General features: G+C 55.6%; 1 protein-coding gene across 3 annotated transcripts; it reads right to left on the bottom strand.

Annotated features, from left to right (window-relative positions):
* Positions 1–447: 447 nt before the first annotated feature.
* Positions 448–25,815, bottom strand: MYO1C (myosin IC). 3 transcript variants are annotated; one of them, XM_049782133.1, is made up of 32 exons: positions 25,683–25,815; positions 18,624–18,779; positions 18,416–18,531; positions 17,812–18,010; positions 17,650–17,730; positions 15,957–16,136; positions 15,782–15,880; positions 15,487–15,600; positions 15,323–15,394; positions 14,816–14,935; positions 14,652–14,734; positions 14,363–14,468; positions 14,174–14,254; positions 13,902–13,993; positions 10,768–10,862; positions 10,630–10,676; positions 10,429–10,509; positions 7,341–7,446; positions 7,127–7,244; positions 5,999–6,112; positions 5,848–5,924; positions 5,446–5,514; positions 5,267–5,351; positions 5,019–5,178; positions 4,320–4,403; positions 3,402–3,495; positions 3,256–3,311; positions 3,001–3,136; positions 2,847–2,917; positions 2,657–2,754; positions 2,467–2,566; positions 448–1,692 (listed from the first exon to the last, which is right to left on the bottom strand). In XM_049782133.1, the coding sequence occupies exons 1-32, from the start codon at positions 25,755–25,757 to the stop codon at positions 1,666–1,668; spliced, it is 3,192 nt and encodes a 1,063-aa protein (XP_049638090.1). In that variant the 5' UTR covers positions 25,758–25,815; the 3' UTR covers positions 448–1,665. The 3 variants fall into 3 exon arrangements, with proteins under 3 accessions (XP_049638090.1, XP_049638096.1, XP_049638082.1); XM_049782139.1 differs by lacking the exon at positions 25,683–25,815 and adding an exon at positions 24,650–24,768; XM_049782125.1 differs by lacking the exon at positions 25,683–25,815 and adding an exon at positions 20,080–20,166.

Genomic DNA, 25,815 nt, shown 5'->3' with positions numbered 1-25,815 from the left:
CTGGCCCCTTTCTTTTCTTTTTTTTCCCTCCCTTCTTTTTTCTTTCTTTGCCACACCCAGCTTACTCCTTGCTCTGCATTCAGCAATCACTCCTGGAGTACTCAGGTGACCATATGGGATGCCTGAGATAAAACCCTATCTGTCCACCAAGGCAAAAGCCCTCCCTGCCTCAACTCCAGATGCAGCTTCTTTGTGAAGATAGTTTCCTAGAGGTCTGCTGACCAGCCCAACCCTCATGGACAGAGCCTGTGTCAGCCTTGGGCCAACCGAGCAGCACCTCCATAAATTATCCATGAGATCAAGTCTCGCAGTTCGCTCCCACTCTTCACAGGGTAGGGGAGAGCATGGGTGGAGGCCACTTGCTTCACACAAGGCAAAACTCTAATACAGGGACCACTACTGTTTTCCAGGGAACAGCTTATTCACTTGATTCACATTGAGAACAACTTTGGCAAACACATATTGCTTTATTTAGTGTTTCTCTGAATCGCAGAAGTGTCAGCAGTGGGCTGAGCCCCTTGGGAGGGGACAGAGGGCAGTGGGCAGCCCCAGGCCCTCCAGGTAGGTGAGGGAAGCAGCAGAAAGAGGTGATACTCCTGCAGCTCCTTCCCAGGCCTGTCCCTTCCCTCTGTTCTCAGGACAGGGGGACCCTGGCAGGACCCTGTTGGTAGAGGCTGAACAACCCACCATTCAATAGAGCCCTGTGTCTGTCTCTGAAACCAGGGCCAGCACGGCAGAGTGGGGCATTGGTCCTCCTTAGGCATAAACTCTCAGGTAGAAGTCTTCCTCCTACCTGGTGGCCCCCAAGGATGATTGCTGGTTAGGGAGCCATATGAATCCTTAGGATATGAAGGTATTTCCTGGGGCTCCTTGTCCTTTGAAGGCAGTGAGAGATGCTGAGCACAAGAAGTTCCTGCTTTATACCCATGTTCTAGGGAATCTAGGGTGAATCTTTCCCCTCCAAGCCTCTGTCTCTGCTCCAAGAGGCCAGACTGGCCAATCTGTGCAACTTTCAGGTTCTACTGCAAAATTCTTTCCCTCACTCTGGGCCCACTCAGGTTGCACCGTGTGATAAGATTCTTAAGGCAGGAAGGCGGAGGCTGCCAAGTGCAGTCCCAGCTTCCAGGAGAGTCGAAGTGGGCTGCCAAGGACGCTGGTGGGCAGGCAAGCGAGGCAGACAGACAAGGTGTCAAGGGGGGGTGGTTCCGGGTAGAGGAGAGGGCATCAGATCCCAGATCACCCAGCCTCTTAGCTACATTCCCTGCCCCACTGGAGTCAGGGAAAACACATCCAGTGTGTCTTAGGGTGGGGAAGATGGCTTTTTCTTTTAAAAAATAGTTTCCTATAAAGCATCAAAAAATCTCAGAGAAAACATCAGCTAAAGTTCTCTTCTCCCAGATATTTGGCATTGGCAGTGGGGCTGACATGGCTGGTTCAGCCCCAGCTTTCCTATTGCTGTGACCTGGCCTTCCCCCCTTCCTGGGGCGGGGGCAGCTCCCAGCCTCTCTGCTCTTGGACTTAGCTGAGCAGGAGGCAGGAGGTGGCCAGCAGGCATCAAGGTATGCCTAGTTTCCTGTCTGGAAGCTCAAGTCTTTGGTAACTGGGAAGGGGAAGAAGAGATAAGCAAAGCATTGGGAGGAGTGAGGAGTCCAGTGGGCACCATCATCACCGAGAGTTCAGCCGTGGGGCCACCTGTGGGGACATCAGGTGGAGATCAAGTAGTGAGCAGGGGACAGAGAGAAGGTGCTTCTGGTGCCTGAGAAGGGGAGTCCCCAGAAGGATGGCCTAGTACCCTCCTTCTTGGAGGCTCCAAATCTGGTCCTGTAACAGCCCCAGCACTGGTTTGGGGTATGGGGGTATGGCTGCCCCACAGCACATTCCTGAACCTTTGCTCATTCTGTACTCCCCCCATCTTTCTCATTTTTGTACTTTTTTTGGTGTGTTTTTGGGTCACATCCATCGATACTCAGGGGTTACTCTGGGTTCTGCACTCAGGAAATTAGTCTTGCTAGGCTTAGGGGAAAACCATATGGAATTCTGTAGGCTGAACCTGGGTTGGTTGCATGCAAGGCAAACAACCTACCTGCAGTGCTATCACTCTGGCCCTTCCCTTCATCTTTCTGACTCTGCACTGTGTTTCAAATGGTACCTCCTTTTTTTTTTTTTTTTTTTTTTTTTGGTTTTTGGGCCATACCCGGTGACACTCAGGGATTACTCCTGGCTAAGCGCTCAAAAACCGCTCCTGGCTTGGGGGACCATATGGGATGCCGGGGGATCGAACTGTGGTCCGTCCTAGGTTAGTGCACGCAAGGCAAATGCCTTACCGCTTGTGCTCCACTCCCTCAAATGATCCCTCTTGTCAGTCTCCAGGGAAGAGGGCTGGGGTGCAGAGTGCCTAAGATCGAAGCCTGGCCGGTGGGAGGGGGGCTCCCTGGGAGGCAGGGTGTTGCTGCCATTCCCACTCACCACAGCCAGGTGCCCATTCTTGGCTTTGGTGATGAGCAGCTCGGAGCCTGGTGTGAAGTCAATGGTGCCATCCCTGCCTGGACCCCCTGCGAACGTGATGCTGTAGGGTGGAGGGAGGTGGGGTGAGGACTGCCCAGTGCACCTGCACCCCACTAGCCCTTGCCACCCTGTCCCCCATGAGCCCTCGCACCTGCCCTGGTTGATGTTGACACTGTTCACTCGGTCAGCACTCAGGGCTGTCTTGGTTAGCGTCTCAATCACATGGTCACTCTGTAGTACCACATCCCCCTGAGGGAGCCAGCCAGACAGGGTGGGGTGAGCTCTGCCCAGAGCTTCCTAAAAGGTCCCTTTGCCCCCCGCCTCCTGCTCCTCACAGGCACCTTCTGCTTGTTGTCCTCACGCTGCACATGCAGCACAAAGAGGCTGTCACTCAGGCTGCTGACGGAGATTCCTGGGGTGGAAAGGGTAGGGGTTAGTCAAGGGCTGGGGTCAGAGCAGGGGCACCCCCCTAGGCAGCCCCAGATGCTGGCTCACCTGTCAGGTTGGCGTACTCAATCCTTTGCTTGACCTTGGCGTCCTCCACGATGACCACAGCACTGGGCGTCAGCAGCAGCTGGCGGGAGCGGGGCTTGTAGCCCTTGCGGTCATACTTGACAACCGGCACTGCATACTGGAGACAGCAGCCTGAGTGAGAGGCTGCAGGGTGACTCCACACCCTGAGCCCATCCATCCCTGGGGCAGTGGAACTGGAAGTATGCTGCTGCGCCATGGCCTGTAGGCAGTTCTCACCTGGATGGGCTCAGAGCCCAGGACTTGTAGCACTTTGGGGCTGATCTCATCTGTACCTGTGACCCAGATATGGGGGCAGATGAAGATGTTAGACAGGGACAGGGATGATGACAGAGGGCTGGGACACAGGAAGAGCTGGGGCTCACCAAGCCGTGTGCTGATGAAGAGCCTGGGCACACTCTGGGGGTAATTGTCCTTTTTGCCCTTGAAGATCTCGCTAGCAACGGCTTTTTGCTGAAGCTGTGGGGATAGGGCAGAGATGGGAGATGATGGGACAATGAACCCACTTTCTTTTATTTTTGAGGGGGACACACCTGACGGCACTCAGGGGTGACTCCTGGCAGGCTCAGGAGTCCATATGGGATGCCAGGGATTGAACCCAGGTAAGCCATCTCTGTACTATCGCTCCAACTCAAGACTCAGTTTCTTGTGCCCAGACAGCCTCTTTACTCTCTTGAGGCCCAGCACAGGAGGCTAAGCCTGATCTCTTCTTGGCTCTTCCTTGGCCTCCACTTCCTAACCCCACCACCAAGACAGACAAACATGCTCAGAAGGGGTCTTAAAGCAAGGGCAGGGGCCAGGACAGAACAGGGGATAATTCCCCTCTGTATCAATCCCTGGGGCCCCTGGGGTTCAACTCCGACTTGGGGTCTGAAGTGGGCCGACTGCTAATGCTCAGAATGTCTATAGGCTTAGTTAGCCTGAGCAGTGAGGATCCTTCAGCACTAGCCAGTATAGAATGGGAAACATGGGCACTCAGACCAACAATGTGTGTCTTTGGCTCCTAGCACAGTCCTAAGTCTCAGTGTGAGGCTGAAGCTTTTTTGGACACAGAGCTGTGACACCTGTCAGTCTGGGAGAGTTGGGCCAGAAGAGGAACCCTGTCTACCAGGCAGAATCTGAGTCTCTGCTTCAGACATGAAATCAAAGACAGTGAGCCTTTTGAGGGGATAGAGTACATCCAGGGTAAAGTGCTCCCCCAGGCCAGCCCTCCTCCTGTAAGGCCTGCTGCTTCCTGGAGCCCAGTTGTTGCCAGTTCACACAGGCTTCTTCATGATCCCCACCTGCAGCTTCCACTCAGGGCTGATGCTCCGGCAATACTTCCATACCATGTTCTTCAGGCACAGTTCTCGAAGAAGCTCTGAGGCCTATTGGGATAAGTGAGGTAGAACATCTGAATGGCCTGGCTCCCTTCTCCCTGAACCTGCAAGCTTGTGCCTCGTCACAAGGCCTTGTCCTCAACAACACCTCAAGTTGGACAAGCCTTTCACTCCTGAGTCATTTATTTGTTTCATTTTTATTTTTAGGCACTCAGGGTTACTGCAGGTTCTGCACTCGGGAATTATTCCTGGCAGGTTCAGGAAACCACACGGGATGCCAACGATTGAACCTGGGTCAACCAAGTGCAAGGCGAGCACCCTACCCACTGATATAATCTTTCCAGCCACTCCTGAGTCATTTCTCTGAAAAGAGCACAATGCCTAAGGTCCAGCCATGGGGAGCCCTCCTGATGATTTCTTTGGCTAGAGGAGTACTAGGCTCTTCTGCTGGTTTGTCTGTCTAGTTTTTGGGTCGTGCATAGCGGTGGTGAGGATTTACTCCTGGCTTTGCAATCAGGGGTCATTCCTGGCAAGTTCAGAGGAACATATGGGATGTCAGGATTGAATCTGGATTGGTCTCATACAAGGCAAGTGCCTTAGCCATTGAAATATAGCCCTGGCCCATCCGCTGACACTTTGGGTGGCCACTAAGTGATCACAGACCTCATGCAGGGCAGGTGGGGGAGTGGGCCAAGAAGTGTCCAGGACATTCCGTGGAAGCTGCCGCCGCAGGTTGAGCAAAAAAGAGGTGCGCACATAGTCCAGGAAGAAGGCATTCTCAGGGCAACGGGGTGCGTGACGAAGGATGAAACCACGGATGAGTCTGGGAACGGGGGACCCAAGAATGGAGGGGTGAATAGCAACACACCCCACCCTGTGCTTTGCATTCCCCTCAGGGCATCCCTGCTCACTTTCTGATGGTCTGGGCTGCCCACTTCCTCTTGGCTGCCTTCCTCCGGCCCAGCGTGCCCCGCCACCAGGACTGGATGCAGACAGCTGAGGAGGGCAAAAGTGGCTTAGCCCCACTCCACAATGGGGAGATGCCCCCCAGCCTCTGCTCCTCCCTCCTAAAGCTTTCTGAGCCCCAAACCTGATCGTTTTACTCGGAGGAATTTCTGCCGCCAGTGATACCCCTTCCAGCTGGCCTGGATCATCGTGGCTATGATTCAGAAGGAAAATGCCAGTTAGTCTGGGCCCAGGGGAAGGAGTTGGAGGGATTGGCATTGTCAGAGATCACAGAGATGCATGAACGGGGGTATCTGAGAAAGCTACTGATCGAGAGAATACAAAAGGTAAGAGAGGACAGAGAAGAGAGAGTGTATGGAGCAAAGGAACTTGGGAGTGTGCTTGGAGTCTGTGGGCAGGGCGGGAGGAAGGCAGTTGAGAGTGGGTGTGGCGGGCTTCCTGGAGAAGGGGCCTGAATGCCATGATCTCTTTCCTGCTCTCCAGGACAGCCCCCACTGGCACAGGAAGGGTGGGGCCTGTCTCTCACCCAGGCTTTGCCGCCGGACTTCCAGGGCATCCTCTGTGGCAAACAGGGTCTTGGGGAACCGGATGAAGATCTTGGTCCTGGGAGGGAAGTGGCAATCAGATGTTGACTGTCTCCCACACTACCCCAGATACTAGGCATGAGGACCACTCACCGGCCCATCTTGTACTCTTCTGGCTTGTAGCCGAGGTGCTTGACCAGCACAGTCACCCCATCCTGGGGCCGTCCTGCCCATATGGGCCATGTTTCTGGGCACAGTGACTTGTACCTGAGGACAGGAGAAAAAGAAATGTACTTGGGCCAGGCGGTGGCGCTAGAGGTAAGGTGCCTGCCTTGCCTGCGCTAGCCTTGGATGGACCGCGGTTCGATCCCCGGCGTCCTATATGGTCCCCCAAGCTAGGAGCGACTTCTGAGCGCATAGCCAGGAGTAACCCCTGAGCGTTACCGGGTGTGCCCCCCCCAAAAAAAAAAAAAAAAAGAAAAAGAAATGTACCCAGCCCCAGCCAGTCAGTACCCCTGTCCATGGGCCTAAATCAGCTTCCGTGTGCTCCCTTTGATTTGTACAGAAGGCGTAGGAGGTCATTACTACTTTTTTTATTATTTGGGGTGCTGGAGTTGATCCCAGAAAACACTTCATACACACAAGGCAAGTGCTAAGCTAGATCAGCTCCTGCTATTTGTTTTAAAGATAAGAAAAGGGGCCAAAGGGCCAGGGTTAGAAAGTGACAGAAAGGAATTCCCTCCTTGTGCCTTTCTGAAACTTCGGAAACTCCTCAGAGGCTTTTAGCAACTTATCTCATTAGTGGACACAATCTTAGGGTAGGGATGGGGGCCCCTAGCCAGCCTTCTAGGAGGCAGGGCTGGTGTTTCTCTCAACTGGGCTTGGCATTGGGTCTGCAGTAGAGAGGGGTATGGGTGAGCATCCCAGAGAAGCCAACACCTAGCATCCTTTTGTTGTTGTTGTTTTTGGGGGAGCACACCCAGCAGCTCTCAGAAATTGCCCCTGGCAGGCTCAGGGATCATATGGGATATGCCAGGAATCAAACCCAGGTCAGCTGCATGCTAGGCAAATGCCCTCCTGCTGTGCTATTACTCTGGTCTCTTTTATTTTTTAGGGGGGGTGCTCAGGGGTGCCAAGACCAAATCTAAGTGTAGAAAGCAAGCGCCCTACTGTTGTATTTTAGCTCTAGCTCCATCTGTGTATAGTCTTTAAAACCGGGCAAAATCCTTCTCCACCCTCTGGGAATCTGGGCCCCACCGCACCCGAAGCGGCCCCGCCCACCTCTTCAGGAAGGCCTCGTATTTGCGGCGGTAGGCAAAACCGGCTCTGCGCACGCGCAGGTTCTCCATCAGCCCCAGGTATTTCACCTGGTGCCGAATCAGCACCTCATCAAAGCGGCCTGGAGGAGGGAGCAGGGGTGGTTGGTGGGCAGAGGGCCAGTCGCCCCAGCAGGGGAGGCCCAGCCCGCACAGGCCCCGGGGGCGGGAGGGCCTACCCGGCTGTTTGGCGTCATTGGGCTTGATGCAGCGGATGTAGGCGGGCTCCTTGGACCTCAGGATCTCCACCAGCTGCAGCAGGCTCATCTTGAACTGGGTGGCAACCTGTAAAAGGGGGAGGGGGTCGAAGGAGAAAGGTCATTCGGGGCCTCAGCTATAGCCTTGCACGAAGTAGACCCGGGTTCAATCTTTGCATCCCATAAGGCCGGTCCTGGAGCCTGCCTCGAGCGATTTTTGAGCACAGAGCCAGGAGTAACCCAAGAGCCATAGAGACCCAGACCTAGGCTCAGGCCCCACCCTGGGGTAAGAAAGCCCAATTCCCACCACCCAAGCAGCCTTTTCACCCCCTGAGACTAAATTTACCACTGCAGCCCTGGGGCTGTGACAGAGCTCCATTTAGGAACCCCATAGTCAACTTAGACACTTCATTCCTGGTAGGGCAGCTTGGCTTAGGAACCTCATTCATTCCAAGCTTAGGGGTCTCCGAAGGCTAGGAATCTGTCAGTGTGTTCAGGGGCTTTATTACAAGGGTTTTCCTGAAATGCCCTTCCTCTGGGACTTAAGTAGCCGATAAGGGCAAGGAAGAGCCAACACTCCTGGCAGAGGGATGGGAAGATCGAAGCAAAGGGAGATTCGAGGTGCACAGAGTGACTAGCATGCAGTGGAGAGTTGAAATTTTGTGGCCCAGTTCAGGAGTCACATTTATCCTAAAGAGAAAGAGTCTAAAGACTGAGGGGTTCAGGGATAGACCAATGGCTGTCATGGTATCATTTTTGGGGGGAGGGGGACACACCCAGTGGCGCTCAGGGGTTACCCCTGGCTCTGCGCTCAGAAACCACTCCTGGCAGGTTTGGGGGACCATATGTGATGCCTGGAATAAAATCCAGGTCTGCCTTGCTGCTGTGCTATCTGTCTAGCCCTTGTCATGGTGTCTTGAGTTCAATTCCTGACAATGGCCCACATTCCTAGTGTGATGTGGGTGGCAGCAAAGAGGTGTGAGATCCCAGGCATGCATCATAGCAAATGAGGCAGGAAAGTGGAACAAAAAAATCCAGTGATTTGGATGGAGGGACTGGCAGGAAGAGATCAGCACTTTGGAAAGATGGTTGATAAGGGTGCAGAAAGCAGGGAGGAAGTGGAGTAGCCTGGAGTTGTTTCTCAACAGGGGAATCATTCGACCTTCTAGAGGCCCCAGGATAGTCAAAGGAGGCCACAAATGAAGATCTCATAAATGTGTTGGGGGGCACATGTAAGATAAGGGAGCCACTGGTAGAATGGGGGTGAGGAAGAAAGAAAATAGTTGGAGAGATTGGAGAGATAGTACAGTGGGTAGGGTACTTGCCTTGCATGTGCCAGTTCAATTCCCAACATCCCATATGGTCCCCCAAGCACTGCCAGGAGTGATTCCTGAGTACAGAGTCAGGAGTAATGCCTGAGCATTGAGTCCCAAAAAAGGGATGAAAAGAAAACAATAGGAGCCAGAGCGTGGTGCAAGCAGTGGCGCAAACTGTAGGGTGTTTGCCTTGCATGCGTTTGATCCCCAGGTATCCCATACAGAGTGATTTCTGAGTGCATAGCCAGGAGTAACCCCTGATCGTCACTGGGTGTGGCCCACAAAACAAAAAACAAAAAAAAGAAAGAAAAGAAAACAATAAAGTTGGAAGGGGAAGCCAGAGTGACAGCACAGTAGTAGATCATTTGTCTTGCACACTGCCGACCTGGGATGGACCCTGATTCAATCCCTGGCATCTTACAAGGTCCCCCAGCCTGCCAGGAGTGATTTCTACATGCAAAGCCAGGGGGAACTCTGTCTCCCCACCCCACCCCCCCAAAAAAAGTTGGAAGGGACCATGGTAGGAAAAGTCTGAATAGGACTTTTCTGAACTAAACTGGAGGCAGATGTGAAGAAGGGTGGAGGAAGGAACTAACGAGAGTTTGGACAGGGGCTGGAGAGATAGCATGGAGGTAAGGCGTTTGCCTTTCATGCAGAAGGACAGTGGTTCAAATCCCAGCATCCCATATGGTCCCCCGTGCCTGCCAGGGGCGATTTTCTGAGCACGGAGCCAGGAGTAACCCCTGAGTGCTGCCCAGTGTGACTCAAAAACCAAAAAAAAAAAAAAAAAAAAAAGTTTGGAAACATCCATGACCAGTAGGGACTCTGGGAGGGAGGAGCCTGGGGAGCTGCCCAGATCTCTGGCAAGAGGGTACAGGTCAAGCCCTGTCCTGAGTTAGGAATACAGAGTAGACCTGTGAGACTGAGTAACAGGGCCCAGTCAGAGCAGTGGAGGGTGGGTTGACCAGATATGACCTGCTGGGGAGGTGGGGTCGAAAGAGGTGTACTCAGGGGCAGGGGCTCGGGCCAGGAGGATGGGTGCTAAGGGAGGGGTTGCTGACTTCAAACTAGGAACAGCACACTGTGCTCAGGCCTCCCTGAAAACACCTCTCAGCCTGTAGTGCCCGGCCCTCGTCTCTCCACTGACCTCCTGGCCTCCTTCCCTCCCTCCCTGCCAAACCTAGCAACCCCACCTCCATTCGGGGCTCACTGGAGCTCTCCTGTATCAGGCACCACAGGCCACCACACTTGCCAGCCCTCCAACCCTCCTTCCTTGCTCACCTCCAGCCTGCCTGAACTTTCACTACCTACCCTGCCCTCCCACAGGTTCCCAGGACAAGCACTGATTCATCTCCCAAGTTACCTCAAATGCCTCCTCCTCTAGGAAGCCCTCCCAGCCCCCATCATGCCTTTTATTCCTACAGGCCAGCTACTGCAGCTCCCTAGTCTGTTTCCAAAGTCTGCATATTTCTGAGTAGCCAACTATCCAGGCTGTGTTGTACAGGCCCATAACAAACAGCTACTGCATGAGAGAGTAGGCAAATGGCCCCACAAACAAGCACAGCTATATAGATGACCTCACAGACTTGGGTACACAAGATACCCGTACAGGCATAATAGGCTCGAAGTCTTTCACAAATATGTGCAAAGACCTGCGCTCACAAGCATCCATCATTCCTCAGCTACTGCAGACCCTGCCACATGCCCCCCTCCCCCCCCCCCCCCCCCCCCCCCCGTTCCCTCTGCTTCCACACCGTTTCTGGCCTCTTCTTGTCACTGAGCTCGCTCCGGTCAAAACACTGGCTCATGATGGGGTTCTCAGAGCTGCACATAACCTGTCAGGGCAGAGCAAGGAGGGAGGGTGGATGATCAGGAGCAATCAGGGCAGAATCTGGGGAGAAGTCAAGTCAATCAGGACCCAGAGGTCCTGGGGTATCTCTCTCCCCGGTCCTCACCTCCTTCAAGTTCCGAAAGAGAAGGTCATTGTTCTTATCTAGAAACCCTGGGAGGGGAAAGCAGGAAAGCAGACATGAGAAGAGATGCCCTGTCCATGTCCAGGGGTGGGACAGGAAGAATAATTCTGTGGTCCTTACCACTCACGCTGTAGGTCACCTCCCCAGCATAGTGCAAAAGGCGGAACTCCCCGCGATCCAGAGATTTCCTTGTCCGCTGGTCAGCCAGCTTATGTCTGGGGGTATGGAAGAAAGAGAGGAAGAGAAAATTAGATTATTGACCTGAGCTGTGCTTTTCTGTCTTCTGCAAAGAGACCTGAGGCATCCAACAGGAACAGAAAAGCTCCCAGCAGTACGACCAGCTACTGTGCTAGCTGCCTTCCTGCAGAGGCCACAATGAGGCTCCAGGAGGCCTTGTCTCGCCTGGACTATTGGCATCTGGGCCTCTATACACCATGATGTGCTGGACAGAGAGAGCATCATTCATTGCTATAGTTGCTGCACAGAGGTTGGGAGCTGCCAATTGTATTTTGTTTGTTCTTTTGGACCATACCAGGTGATGCTCAGGGGTTACTTCTGGCTCTGTACTCAAGGATCAATCCTGGTGGTGCTTGAAGGACTATATGGGATATCAGGGATTGAACCCAGACTGGACATATGTTGGAAAGAACCTTACTAGCTATCTATACTATTATTCTGACCCCTGCATTTTTTTTGTTTTTGGTCACACCTGGCAGCACTCAGGTTACTCCTGACTCTGTGTTCAGAAATTACTCCTGGGGGGCCAGAGTGATAGCACAGCGGTAGGGTGTTTACCTGCACACTGCCGACTTGGGACAGAACCAGGTTTAATCCCCAGCATCCCATATGGTCCCCTGAGCCTGCCAGGAGTGATTTCTGAGTGCAGAGCCATGAGTAACCCCTTAGCACCGCTGGGTATGTCCCCAAAACAAAACAAAAAAAAAAAAAAGAAGAAATTACTCCTGGCTTGGGGGACCATATGGGATGTGGGGAATCCAAACCTAGCACTGTGCAAAGCAAAGGCCTTACCCACTGTACTATTGCTCTGGCTTTGATATCTTAAGCTGGTTTATACGCATGAGCCCATTTTTCACTTTACAAAGTATTCTTAGCACCAACCTAGGAAAATAGACTGAATTTAAGGCCCAGAGATGATCAGCAGCTGTTCATCCTAACAGAAGCCTGGAGGCTAGCCAGGCACCTGAGATGAGAACCACAGTGGTTTGTAGGTTTGGTGGGTCAGAGCCATTGGAGGAGTGTTCAGAGCTAAGTTCCCATTTGATAATACAGGAAGATACCAATACCTACCAGTATTATTTTGTTTTGGTTTGGTTTTGGGGCCACACCCAGCGATGATGCTTACTAGTTACACCTGGCTTTGCACTCAGTAGTCACTCTTGATGGTACTGGCAGACCATATGGAATTCCAGAGATCAAAGCCAGGCAAATGCAAGGCAAACGCCCTATCATTGTACTATACAGCTCCAGCCCCAAGGACAGGAACTACCATTCTCTGAGCCTAAAATAAGTTCACAACTATAAAAAAAATTTATAGAGGGGCCAGAGAGATAGCACAGCAGAAGGGCGGTTGCCTCGCATGCAGCCATTCCAGGACGGACAGTGGTTCAAATCCCGTCATTCCAGATGGTTGGACCCCCATGCCTGCCAGGAGTGATTTCTGAATTTCTGAGCACAGAGCCAGGAGAAACCCCTGAACGCTGCCGGGTGTGACCCAAAAACTATATACATATGGAAAGCAGGAAGGAAATGCCTTGAATAGCTAAGAGGGATGACTTGTGTTGAGAAGATTTCAGTGGGATTTACACACATTCCCACCTTTCTCTCTCTCTCTCTTTTTCTTTTTGGGGGTCACACCCGGCAGTGTTCAGGGGTTACTCCTGGCTCTGTGCTCAGAAATCGCTCCTGGCAGGCTCGGGGGACCATATGGGATTCCGGGATTCGAACCAACGTCCTGCATGCAAGGCAAACACCTTATCACCATGCTATCTCTCTGCCCCTCCCCCCTTTCTCTCAAGAGTTATTTTCACAATCAGAAAAGAGTTCTGTTGGGCCAGAGAGGCATTACAGGATTAAAGTGCTTGCCTTGCCTGTGCTGACCTGAGTTCAATACCCAGCACCTGATTCCCACCAAGAGTGATCCTGACCACAGAATCAGGAGTAAGCCTCTGACTAATGGCACCCAAAAAATTGAAAACTATGTGATCAAAATGATAGTATAGCAGACGGTGATTGCATTGAATGTAGCCAACTAGGGTTCAATTTCTGGCATCCCAGATGGTGTCCCTTGAACCTGCTAGGTATGATTCATGAGCACAAAACCAGGAATAATCTCTTAGCATTGCCAGGTATGGCCCAAAAATCAAATAACACCAAACCCAAACCTACACACATACAAAAAGTTAAAACAAACAAAACCAGGAAATTTACAATTAAGAAAATAATGCTGGGGCCAGAGTGATAGTACAGTGGGTAGGGCGTTTGTCTTACACGCAGCTGATCCAGGTTCAATCTCTGGCTTCCCATATGGTCCCCTGAGCATCACCAGGAGTAATTCCTGAGTGCAACAGAGCCAGGAGTAACTCTTTTTTTTTTTTTTTTTTTTTTTTTTTTTTTGTGGTTTTTGGGTCACACCCGGCAGTGCTCAGGGGTTATTCCTGGCTCCGTGCTCAGAAATTGCTCCTGGCAGGCACGGGGGACCATATGGGACGCCGGGATTCGAACCGACGACCTTCTGCATGAAAGGCAAACGCCTTACCTCCATGCTATCTCTCCGGCCCCCAGGAGTAACTCTTAACCTCTGCCAGGTGTGGCCCACGAAACAAAAATGGAAAAAGAAAAATAACAATTGGGAACATAGTATTTGGTAGCCTGGGCACCAGCCTGCCTCCATCATTGATAAGTTGTGTGATGATGGAGCAGAAGAGCACACCTCTGTGCATCCAAGTATCTCCTTTAAGGGTTGCTGTGGGCTAGCAGAGAGGATGTGTGCACATGGCAGAAGTTCAGGTTTCTGCTTCTCCTCACCTCAGGGGATTCCTTAAGTAAAACACCATTTCCAAATAAGGAAGCTGAGAAATCTTAACAAGTTTTACTCTCAAAAAAAAAAAAAAAAAAAAGGCAGGAAGTCAGGCTACTTTATTTCATGGACCCTCCCGAGGCTGCTTCTGGGGGCTTGCATCTTAGGTTTGTGGGGCATCCCAGCCCTCCCCAGGCAGCCCAGTGGCCTGACTCACGTCAGGAAGTGTGGGTGGTGCTTGATCGTGTCCTCCAGCTTCTCCAGGAAGGTCAAATCCGTGGCCTCCCCAGGGCGCAGACACTCCTCGTCCTAAGGGTGTGGCCCAGGCAGAGGGGTGCCAGGAGAAGGGGGTACAGGAAGATTAGAGGACTGCCCAGGCCTTACCTACCCTCCACACACAACCCTGCCCTGCCCGAGCTGCCTCCCACTAGATAGGCTTGGCATGAAAGGGGGAGGTGATGATGCCCTTCCACCGCGCAGAGAACTCACCAAAATGGATATGATGCCTTTGAACTTCTCCTCCACCAGGTCGCAGATGATTTTGTTGTTGAAATACTGGACAGGTTCCCACTGGGGGGGGGGGTGAAGGAAAAGCAGGCATCACACAGGTCCTGGTAGAGCAACATTTGGCCTTCCCCCTGGAGTTCATGGAGGGGCCCCCTCCAGGCTGCCACTCACCGCAATGCCCTCTGCCTCATATTCCTCCTGTTCGGACTTGAGGGTGAGCTCAATGAAGAGCTGTTGCAGCTTTTCGTTGCAGTAATTGATGCAGAACTGCTCAAAGCTGTAAGGAAAACACTGAGCTCAAGGGAGATACAGGGCTCAGAGAAGAGCATAGTAATGGGTGAAGCCCCAGAACAGCAGTAGGAATCAGAGAGCAGGACTCAGGGTGGCTGGAGAGTCCTCACAGGAAGAAGAGAGGCAGGAGGGGGAACAGGTGTAGGAGGTGGGGGCAGGGGCCACCGACCTGTTGTGCTGAAACACTTCAAAGCCATAAATGTCCAGGAGCCCAAGGACTGTGGTGCTTCTCCAACCAGGGTTCTCTGCGTCCTAGGGACAGAGAACCAGTGCTGTGCTGATCGAAGCTCCCAGCCCAGGCCTCCCTGGAAGCTGCCCGGGCCAAGTCCTCACCTTGGAGGCCAATGACCTGTTGATCTTTCCGACCAGCCAGGTGAAAGTGCGACTGTACACGGCCTTGGCAAGGGCGTCTCGCGCGTATGCAGCCTGTTCCAGGTTTAGTGGACTCAGGAGCTGCGGGTGGAGGACAGCGGGGCCAGGGAAAAGGGGGGAGGCAGGACTGAATGCCATGGGCTCCTTCCTGCCTCCCTGCAGAATCCTGCTGAACCCTAGGAAACAAACCTCTATCCTTCCAAATCCCAGCAAACCTAAGAGTTGACATGTGAGTGTATGTGTGGAGGGAGGCCACCATGGACGGGATGGGTGTGTCAGGCAGTTTAAGGTGGGGAGCAGGCAGAAGACATGGTTGGGATCAAGTGGGTTCATTCCTATAGGCGGGAACCTTGCTGACTATAACCCCCTCCCCATATGATCCTATAATCTACGCTCCAGCATGGGTAGACCTAGGGAGGGGAAACGGTGACAGTGGGGGCTGTCTTGGACTTGCCAACCCACACCTACCTCTTCTCCCTTGGCGATGATCTTCCTGTGCGTCAGTGCTTCCCGAAGTGTGGAGCCTTCCACTCCGAGGAGCTGCCCAGGGAGGGATGGGCATGAGGATGGGCACCCTTCTCTTGCCAGCAGCAACCCCCTCACCTTGCCTCCCCTCGGCAAGCTTAGCTCACCCTGGTAAGATACTTGAGTTGGTTCTCAGTGGTGACCTGGGCATTGCTCTCTTCGTCAGCAGCAAAGTGGAGGTTGCCCAGGTGTAAGACACTGGCTACAATGCTTAGCAGATCCTGGGGCAAGAGGCAGGGGCAGGCAGGGGTGACTGGGGGTGCTCAGAGCTCCAAGATGGTGCAGTCTGAGGGTGGTCAGATGGAGTGGGGCTGGGTAGGAAAACATCTGTGAGGTGAAGGGGGATCTAGATGGAAAAGGGATGAAAAGTGGGTGGAGGTTGGCACCCCAACAGGGCCTCACCTCCACTTCGTCCTCAGTGAAGTCAATGACCGACAGAGCCTTCCTGACCACCTTCCAGTCACTCCTGTCGTTGATGGAGGAGACCTTGGCACACTGGCCCTGGAGAGGGCAGAGCTGGGTTAGCGGCCCCAATGAGATGCTCCTAGAGGCACCTGCTCCACTGCCAGCGCCTCACCTTGACCAGATACAGGTAGCTCTGGGGGTTCCGCTCTAAGCCCAGCCTACGCAGGGTCTCCTCTTCACCCCCTTCCAGCAGCTGGTAGAAGATGTGGAAGTTCCTCTCGCCATGATTCTGATGTACCACACGGGACTTCTCCAGAAGGTAACTGAGGATGTGGCCACCCACAGGGGCCCCCTAGCAGGGCAGCATGTTTGTGTTTCAGGGGCTGGGGAAACAGCTCCCCATGCTCCTCAGCACCCTGGGGCTCTAATTCCAACTCTGCCACTAGCTGGCCTCAGTTGCTAAATAAAGCAAATAAAGAAATGACACAGGAGGGCTGGAGTGATAGTACAGTGGGTAGGGTGTTTGCCTTGCACTGGCCAACCCAGGTTCAATCCCCAGCATCCCAAATGGTTCCCGAGCATGCCAGGAGTAACCCCTGAGTGCTATCAGATATGACCCAATAACAACAACAACCAAAGACACATGGCCAGGGGATATGGCACAAGTGATAGAGATCATAACTGGATGGGTGAGGGCCTGGGTTTGACCCTCAGTAAGTTTATGGTCTTCTGATCCTTCCTGGGAGAGGCCTTCATCATGATAATTTAAAAAAAAATTAGGGGCCAGAGAGATAGAACAGCAATAAGGCGTTTGCCTTGTACGCGACCAACATAGGACGAACCCGGTTCGAATTCCAGCATCCCATATGGTCCCCCAAGCTTGCCAGGAGCGACTTCTGAGCACAAAGCCAAGAGTAACTCCTGAGCATTGCTGGGTGTGACCCAAAAACCAAAAACCAAAAACCAAACCAAAACAAACCAAACCAAAACAAACAACAAAAAAAATCACTGGATATAGCAGGTATGATGTCTGCCTTGAATATAACTAACATGGAGGGGCCGGCGAGGTGGCAAGCCCTAGCCAAGGTAGGACTGCGGTTCGATCCCCCAGCATCCCATATGGTCCCCCCCAAGCCAGGGGCAATTTCTGTGCACTTAGCCAGGAGTAAACCCTGAGCAGCATCAAATGGGTGTGGCCCGGAAAAACAAAACAAAACAAAACAAAACTAACATGGATTTGATTCTCATATGGTCTCATGAGCCCATCAGAAGTGATCTCTGAGCACAGAGCTAGGAGTAAGCCTTGAGCACCTCCAGGTGTGGTCCCCCTCAACAAAAAAAGAAATAAAAAGTTTTATGCCCCTCCCCCAGAGTTGAAAAATATTTTTTACAAAGACCCCAAATCACCACTACCATCCACCTCTTTAATTCCTTGACTCCCCACTTTTTTTCTCCAGCTCCCCTGGCACCTCACAGCTTTACTAGCACAGAACACACCAATTGCTTCCTTTCTCTGTATGGCTCTTCCCATGCCCAGAAGCCAAACCAAAACTCTCCCATCAGGGGTTTGTTCTGCTCACTCCTGTCAGCCTTTACCTAAAGGTTTTGCACCCCAGCAGTTGGAATAGCAACTGCTCCTATCCTTATTCCCGTATTTTTTTTGCCCTGGCACCTGCCACATAAATTAGACAACAGTCTCTCCTGCAGAGGGGGATTTTGATTTTGTTTCCCTGCTCTACTCCCAGGCCCTAGAAGCGTATCTGGCACAGAGCAGATACTCAGTAAAATAGGTGCTGCTGTTCAATACCTGGCCAGGGGATGCCTCTGCCCAGCCCAGGGACACTGTGCAGTGACTCTCAACATACCTTAAAGTCAAACTGCACGTCCATGTACTTGCCAAACCTGCTGGAGTTATCATTCCGGAGGGTCTTAGCATTTCCAAAGGCCTGGTAGAGAGGAGATGAGGGTCTGAGAATTGCAGGACCTTCTCCATGCCTCTGCCTGTCCCCCTGATGGTGTCTCCTCACCTCCAGCACTGGGTTGCTCTGCAGCAGCCTGTCCCGCACCGCACCTCCACGCTCAGGGGCCGGGCAGGTCTCAGCATAGAACTGTAGCAGGCGCTTGGTGGCCTCTGTCTTGCCTGCACCACTCTCCCCAGAGATCATCACCGCTTGGTCCCGGCGCTCTGTGCGCAGAGCCCGGTAAACAGTGTCAGCCACCGCAAACCTACAGAGGAAGGGAGGCCACTCAGCTTGGGTATGAGTCCATGGGCAGGTCAGGAAGGGGCACCTTCATATCTGGTGGGACTTTATTTGTGGATGGGAGCACCTCAGGCTGAGAGTGAAAGATCCTTCCGAGTCAAGGATGGGGACTGTCTTAGGGTGTGGATGTTTGGGAGGCCCCTCAGAGGCAGGGGTCAGTGCATCATTGAGGTTGGGGGTCATGCCTATGTAGGTTGGGAGGGAAGCCAGAGAGCTGAGTCATCCAGGACGGGAAGTGGGGTCATGCTACAGAGCCCCAGAGGTTGTGGGAGCCACCAGAGACACATCTCTGAATGACTCATCCAAGTGGAGAACAGGGATGACCTGAGGGGAGTCAGATGAGATAGAGATGGGATCTGCAGTCACTCACAGGTGGGGGGGCACCTCGTAGAAGCTGACCCCTCGGTAGCGCTCCATGTGCTGACGGCTGTATATCTGCAGGTCCCGATAGGGATTGACTGACACCAGGACTGGGCCAATGTAGGTCTGGGGGTAGAGGGAGGAGTGTCAGAAGTTTACCTCCAAGGTCTTGAGTCTGGCCTCCCTACCTGCCCTTGGTTTCCCCAAATGGGCCTCACATAAATGAGGTTCTCCCGGAACCGGCGCCTCAGGTTCTCGATGAAGGCTGCCTCGCTGGTAAAGTTCTCCAGCAGCACAAAATCCTGGACCCCCACCCGGTCTCGGGCTGTCAGTGCGCTCTCCATGGTTACCCGTACTCCGTCACTGCCCAGAGCCTGCGAAGAATGGATAGGGGAGAGGGTCAGATCTCACGTAAGGAAGGACTCCCACTACCCCTGCAGGGCTGGGAGTGAAATGGGAACCTGAGGACACAGAACATTGAGGTGCTGCTGCGGACTCAGGTCCCAGGGAGCCAACATATGGAACACTGAGGACACTGAGGACACAGAAGTCACATGGGCACCTGAGATCTGGCCACAAGAGCACAGAGTTCCCACAGAGGGCAGGCAAATAAGACCATTAAAGCACAGTGAGGCACTGGTTTGGTAAGAAAAAGGGAGGGCATGAGAAGGAATTCCCAGGAATTCCAGAAAGAATGTTGTGTTGACCTTGGACAAATCCCCTCCTCTCTCTCAGAGCTGCTTCCTCCTGAAGGAGGAGGGGTTGAGTGAAAGCAAAGCAGGTGACCTCAGGTTCCTTAGCTCTGGGCCACGTGTGACAGGTGCTTTGGAGGACAAACGGCTCAGAGTTTTTTTTCTGCAAGGAGGGTGGGGCTTTTTCTTACCTTCACCACCCAAAATCTCCAGGAGGGGAGGGAATGTCCAGGGACCAGCCAGAGGCCACCCCAGGTCTGAAGAAAGGGATTTTCCCTAGTGGGCCTTGGGTCCAGTGGGGCCCCCAATCCACCCCAGAAGGGGACCTCCCTGCCAGAGCTGGCCACACCCTCCCCCCTGGCTGCCCAACAGAGACAGCTACCAGGCTCAGTCCCTGAGAAACCCAGAGTGGGGTTTTTTACCCAGGAAAGCCCAGCTGCTTCTAGGGCCCACCGAGGGGTGAAGTGCTGACGGGGAACCTTCAGCATACACCCCACTCTCCGCAGAGGACCGCACCCCACACCCCACTCTTCTCAGGGGACCCAGGCGCAAGGGACTGACACCTAGAGTTCGAAAAGTCAGAGAACAGCAAGGTGGGGGTGTTGGTGCAGATCCCAAGGGGCTCCCTGTCTCCTCCGAGCCTAGACCACCCAAATACCAGTCCCACAGCACCCTGTGGGTCCAGAGCGGGTTCTACCCCCACCTCCATGCAACCCCGAGGCTGCCCACAAATCTGGCCAGATCTCCCACCCCTTGCTTTCTGGGTCAGGGGTCGGGGGGGGGGGGGGCCCTCAGAGACCCTCAGGGGACATCCAGGCCCCGCCTTGGTCTCCAGAGCCTCCTCCCCCTGTAACTTTCCGGGACATTTTTTCCACCCCAAATTCCTGAGCCGCGCCCTCTTCCTGGCGGGGCCCTGGGCGGGCGGTGCCCAGGATAGGGAGGGACCCCGGGGGACCCCCATTCCGCCTGTCACCCCGCTCACCGACGCCCGGTAGCGCATCCTGATCCCTGATCAGCCGGCCTGGGGCCCCGCTCAGCTCAGCAGTCGGTGCTCTGGGCCCGGGATCGGGGCTCAGCAGAGGCGGCTGCAGCGGCGTAAGCGAGGGAGGGACAGGCCCGCCCCCTGCACCGCCCCCTCCAAGGGCCTCCAGTGCGCGGGACTCCCCAGGGCTCCCGCTTCCCCGGGGGTTCGGGGGTGGGGACCCCTGCAGCGACTGCATGTGGGACAGCAACTCGGGGGGTCTCGGGGGTCTCGGGCGAGGGCGTGGCGGCCTCCCCCAGGCCGGGGGTGGGTGGGGGGTCGGCCTGACTCAGGTTTTCCAGGAGGGACGTAGGGTTCCAGGGTGGGGCCCGGAACCCGCGTCTACACCGACCCGGAACTCACTTCCGGGCCCGTGTCTACACTACGCACCAAGCCAGGCTCGGGGCGAGGGCCGCCGGCCAAGGGGGCCGGAGGAAGCAGGGTGCCCCCCATCTCCGCCAACGCCCCCAGCCTCGTGTCCCGGAAAGTTAAAAATAGAACGAAATGTCCAAATACGGCCGGCCCGGCGCGCCCCGGCGGGCGGAGCCTGGTGCGAGACTTGACTCTTCACCCCGCTTCATTCTGGGGGCGGGCCCCTAAAGGCTGGAACCCCAGAAAAGCTCTCCAGGTTCCCGCGTGTCTGCAGAGCGCAGAGGGTGCTCAGTACTCGGTCCAGTCTCAGGATGAGGTCTGGGACCGAGCAGCAGCATTTGGGGGCCAAACCCCATATATCCCATCCCGGCCCCCAGAACCCCTTTTCCCTCTCCTCCTAAGGAGGCCTAGTCTCTCCTGGACCCTCTGAACCCTCTGGACCCTTCCACTCTGCCCAGGCACCGTGTCCCCAAGCCACTTCCCTGCAACCCCACCCTGACTAGGTCCTTTGGGCTAGGTCCCCTCGAGGGGCGCTTTGAGAGCAGGCCTCGCTATTGTGGGGGCGGCCTTGATGCTGGCCTGAGGCTCGGCCCTTTCTTCCCAGCTGCGAGTGCCTTCAAGCCCCTTCACCCCAACACTTCGGTTTGTCCAGACAGGGTTGTCCAGAGAGTGCCCAACGTGGCAGGCCTGGGTAAATACCGCGCCCCTCTCCATACCCACGTGCCAGTGCTAGTGTTGGGGTGCTCTCCCAGCAGCCAGGCCCCAGGCAGCCGGTCTGGCTCCTCAAGCAGCGGGGGGAAAGCCCGTCAGTCAGGTTAGGCGTGGCTGCCTGCCGGTTGCAAAGTCTCCAGAACTTTCCCTGTCCGCATGCCACCAGACATGACAGCTTTTGGGTGGGTGGGGGAGTGGGTGGGGGAGCAACTCAAAGGCTCAGTGCAACCCGCGGGGTTCACATGCCGGCTCCCTTAGGGGACAGGGGTTTGCAGCTGGTGCTGCGGTGCATTCAGGCTCTGGACCTGACAGAACCACCGCCTGTAGGACCCTCAGAAAGGGGCGGACAGGACGCCAGCTTGGAGAGGAGACAGGGGGAACTGGAGGGGGCGAGGGAACTAGGGTGTGCGAGGGCTGGTTGGGGCAGCAAACTCTCCCAGGTACAGGCCTTGGGTTTGGGGGTGGGGGACCGCCTGGGAAGACCGGAGGAGAGAGGATCGAGCAAGTGTGCAGCAGAAGCACAGGGCTCCCCTCTAACAAGGGGGACCTCTACGGCCCGAGGCAGCAATCCTAGGGCGCTAGGGAGCCGGGCGGAGCTTCAGGCCTGGCCGCGGTGCCCGCTCCGCCCGCCGCGTCAAGCGGCTGGAATGAGGGGAATCTGAGGGGCGTCCAGCCGGCCCCCCTTCCCCGGAGCCTCGCTGCCGCATTCCCGGGATGCCCGCCGGCGCCCCCGCAGCCACCACCCTCTGCCTCGGCGGAAGGAGGGGGCGTCTCCACGGTGCAAGCGCACCCCTGGGGGCCGCCTGCCTCCCCAGCGGGGCAGAGAAGGGTGTTGTTAGGGCGGGGAACGCGGGTGGGAAGGACGCCTTCCTGCTACCCAGTTTCTCCCCTTAAAGACCCCAGAAAAAGGCCGCAGGGTCCCCCCAACACTACAGACGGAGAACTAGGGGCTGGCAGGTGAGCCTTTTGGGCTCCGGGTCTCCGGACTAGGAAAAGGATGGGAGGGATGGGACTCGGGCAGTCACCCCCGATAGGGTGCCGGAGACGCAGGATCAGCTCCACGAGAACCCCCCGGTTTCTGGGGAAGGGTTAACCGGCCTACTGGGAGCTTCCCCAGTGACCCCGTGACTGCTGGGCCGAGTACACAGCACTGTAGATTCTGTGCCATTTCTGACTCGAAGGCTTCAGGAGTGGCAGCTAGGGGGCAGACTGCTGTTTTTGGGTTCCCCAACACTGTATGGGATCCCTGCCTGCCTGCACCTAGGCGCTGGCTGTAGGCGCAGCCTGGGTGGGTGGGTGAGTCAGGACTTATTTCCCAAGGCCACCTCATAGTTTCCACCTTCAGGATTGGTGGGTCTCCCAAAGCAGGGAAGGGGAGAGCCAGGTGACATGCCAGAGATGGCTGGATGCCATACTTGTCCATTCTGAGAAGTGGAGGGGTGGTCAGCCTTAAATGAGATAGCTCAAAGGGCTAGAGTGAATGATTTAGAGCCTTGGGGTTCGACCCCAGTTCAGTCTTCACCAGCACATGGAACACTGCCAGGAAGCATCCCTGAGAACCACCATGATCCTCAAACAAAACAAAGCTCAAGAGGCCCGAGCTGGGACCCGATAGCACAGTGGGTTGGGTGTTTGCCCTTGCACATGGCTGACTCGTACCGACCCAGTTTCGATCTCCAGCATCCCATATGGTCCCCCGTGCCTGTCAGGAACTATTTCTGAGCCAGGAGTAATCCCGAGTGTCACTGGGTGTGACCCAAGAACAAAGAGGCTGGAGTTATAGAACATCAGGTAGGGTGCTTGTCTTGAAAGTGGCCAATCCCCACATTGATCCCAGTATCCCATAAGATCCCCTGAGCCTGCTGAAGAATTCCTGAGTGAAGAGCCAGGAGTAACCCCTGAGCATGGCTGGTTGTGGCCCACCCCTCTAAAACAAAGCTCGAGCACCCTTCCATCAGGACCGGAGAGAAGGAACCCCAGCTTTGAGGAACCCCAGGTCACGTAGATAACAGGGTTTCACACCAGGGCAGTTTGGGGGGATCTTGAGGGTAGTGGAAAGAACTGCTGCGTGTCTCTGGAGGGCAGGGCACAGAACAGATGCACATTCAGATCCCTGGTCAGTTCTCCCACAAGGGCTGTGCCTGACTTAAGGCAATTGTTGGGAGGGAAAATATGGGGGTAAGATAAGAACTGAGGGTGCTACCTTATTGCTCACAAGACAAGGGCTATATTCAGGCTCCAGACCCAGGCCTTTTGCCTTCTAGGTATCTGTCCACTGAGCCAGTAAACAGCACCTTGCCCTTAGCCTCTTTCCTCCAGGTTCGACAGTCTTTACAGCAGAGAGGAGGGAGGCACCTACGCGCCTCATCCCAGCTTGGCGTCAAACACCTGCCTTTGTCCTCACTCCTCACCTCAAGGAGTCACACCACCTGCTGCAACCTCCCCTCTGCGCCTCCGCCTGTCAGCCTGTCACTGCTTGGCCTTGGCCGAGGCCTCCCAGGTTTCTTCCACAGCAGCCAGCGATGTTTACACATGCAAAGCGGATCCATTACCACCTCCCGCTTCTTAGCAGGGTTTACTGGACACCCTCCACGTGTCAAGTCCCTACTTAACACCCAGTCCTTTAATCAGGCACCTGCAATAAGCGCTCCGGTGGCAGACACCCTGTGTCCCCATTGTTACCCCGATGCTAGCGAGCCTCTGTGCAGGCTCTAGACCTTTTTCTCCCCCTTCTCGGCCACACACAGCCGGGAGGAGTTGCCGGCGCCCCTGCCAAGGAGCCCCACGTGGCACTCGGAGCCTCTCGCCTTTGCACCTGCAGCTAGCTAAGCTGCTGTGCCCCAAGAGCTGCCCCACCTGGTTGCCTCTCGGTCCTCCTTGAAGACTCAGCTCGGGTATCCCCCGCCCCCCAAGTCCTGCCCTGCTCCCCACCGACACACAACACCCCTTCTTATCGCATCGCGCTCTAATCGCCCGTTTCCTAGTCGGGCTCTCCCAGGAGAGCGTTCCCGCGCCGTGGGGGGCCTCCCCGATCCCCGGCTTCAATGAATGAATCGCGCGGAGCCCGGGGTGTGCAACTAGGGTAGACCGGGGCGGCGGGACAGCCAGCCCTTCGTTCCCCCCCCGGCTCACCTCCGAGCCCGAATCTGGGCGCGGCGGGCCGGGGGCGGAGAACGGGAAGGGGCGGGACGCGGCGGCTGCTCCGGAACCCAAAGGGAGCCGGGGGGCTCGCTGGTGTCTGGGTCCCGGCTCCCGGGCGGCTCCTCCCCGAGCTCACGCTCGCCAGCGAGCCGAGTGGCCCGCCGGGCCCGAAAAACGAGTGTGGCGCGCGGAAGCGGCTCCCGGCCCCCGCGGTCCTCGATCCCTCGACCCCAGCCGGACTCCCCGGTGCAGCCGAGGACCGGGCCCGGCGCCCGGCTAGCTGTCTGCCCTGCCCGCCCGCTGGTACCTCGGACTGCGCGGCTGTTCCCGCCCCGCGCGGCTCCCGCGTTCCCTGCGACTCGGCTTCTGGGTGCGCGGGCGGGGGCCTGGCTGGGCGGCGTGGCCGGCTCCGGAGTCGGCGGCTCTCCCCGGCGCGCTCTCCCCGCCCAGGGCCCGCCCGGGGCCGGGCTGCTGCTTGTCGTCATCCCGGCCGGGCTCAGACCCCGGCGCGCGCACGCCGCCCCGCCCCGCCCGGCTGGCGGGTCTGGCTCAGGCCTGGGTCGGCGACCGCAGTCCCGGCGCCGCCGCACACTCAGCGGCCGAGCCCGGGGTCCAGGCGACCCGCCGTGCACCGTCACACTCGCAGGAACGCACACACCACACCCTCTCCTCCTCTCCGGCCGCAATGTAGGGTGGGTGGGTGGCTGCTGATGGGGTTCAGCCTTCTTGACCTGGGGTCCCCCTCCCCTTTGTGCCACTCCAGGGCGAGCCCGCAGGGCAGGTCAGTTCTTCCCCATTTGTGACTTCCTCTCTCTCATCTTGGCTGATTCTATTGCTGTGTTGGCCAGTCCTGTTTTTTGGGGCCAACTGGGAAAGGGGAGGCATTGACTGAGCCTGTTCTGGGGGTCAGGAGCTTTCCATGCATCCCTGTCACTTAGGAATTAGGCCCCGTTTATAGCCCATTGCACTGAGGTGCAAGGAGCTAGCTCTTGGAGAGGAGATTCAAACTGAGATGCCCTCTGCAAAATGGCTCTAGTGGTCCTGAAGCTCTTCTACTTTTTTTTTGGGGGGGGGTCACACCCGGCAGCGCTCAGGGGGTACTCCTGGCTCTATACTCAGAAATCGTTCCTGGCAGGCTCGGGGGACTATATGGGATGCTGGGATTCGAACCGCAGTCCTTCTGCATGCAAAGCAAACGCCTTATCTCCATGCTATCTCTCTGGCCCCAGCTCCTCTTGTTCTGCTACTCCTCCTCACTGATCACCTTTTCCTCAGAGGCTACTGGCTCTGAGAGGGGCATTACCACCCTTCCGCCCAGCCCAGATCATCCCCCAGCTTACAAGCTTGCAGGGCCTGTGGGGATGAACCACACGGATGATCTCCCCGGTGGGTATCAGCTCTACTTGTAGCGCCATTCTGCTCCGTGGTAGCCAGTGTGCTGAGTGCCGGGACTCTCTGCTAGCTCCAGAGCCA

This window comes from Suncus etruscus, chromosome 1 (genome assembly GCF_024139225.1).
Source record: "Suncus etruscus isolate mSunEtr1 chromosome 1, mSunEtr1.pri.cur, whole genome shotgun sequence".
Lineage (NCBI taxonomy): Eukaryota > Metazoa > Chordata > Mammalia > Eulipotyphla > Soricidae > Suncus > Suncus etruscus.
This window is presented reverse-complemented; position numbering and strand designations above follow the sequence as displayed.

Coding starts and splice junctions, on each gene's coding strand:
- MYO1C (XM_049782133.1), bottom strand. CDS start 25,757: ATGGCGCTACAAGTAGAGCTGATACCCACCGGGGAGATCATCCGTGTG. Junction 2,918..3,000: donor TGAGTACGCCAACCTGACAG/GTGAGCCAGCAT, acceptor TTTCCACCCCAG/GAATCTCCGTCAGCAGCCTG. Junction 2,567..2,656: donor GTCAACATCAACCAGGGCAG/GTGCGAGGGCTC, acceptor TCCACCCTACAG/CATCACGTTCGCAGGGGGTC.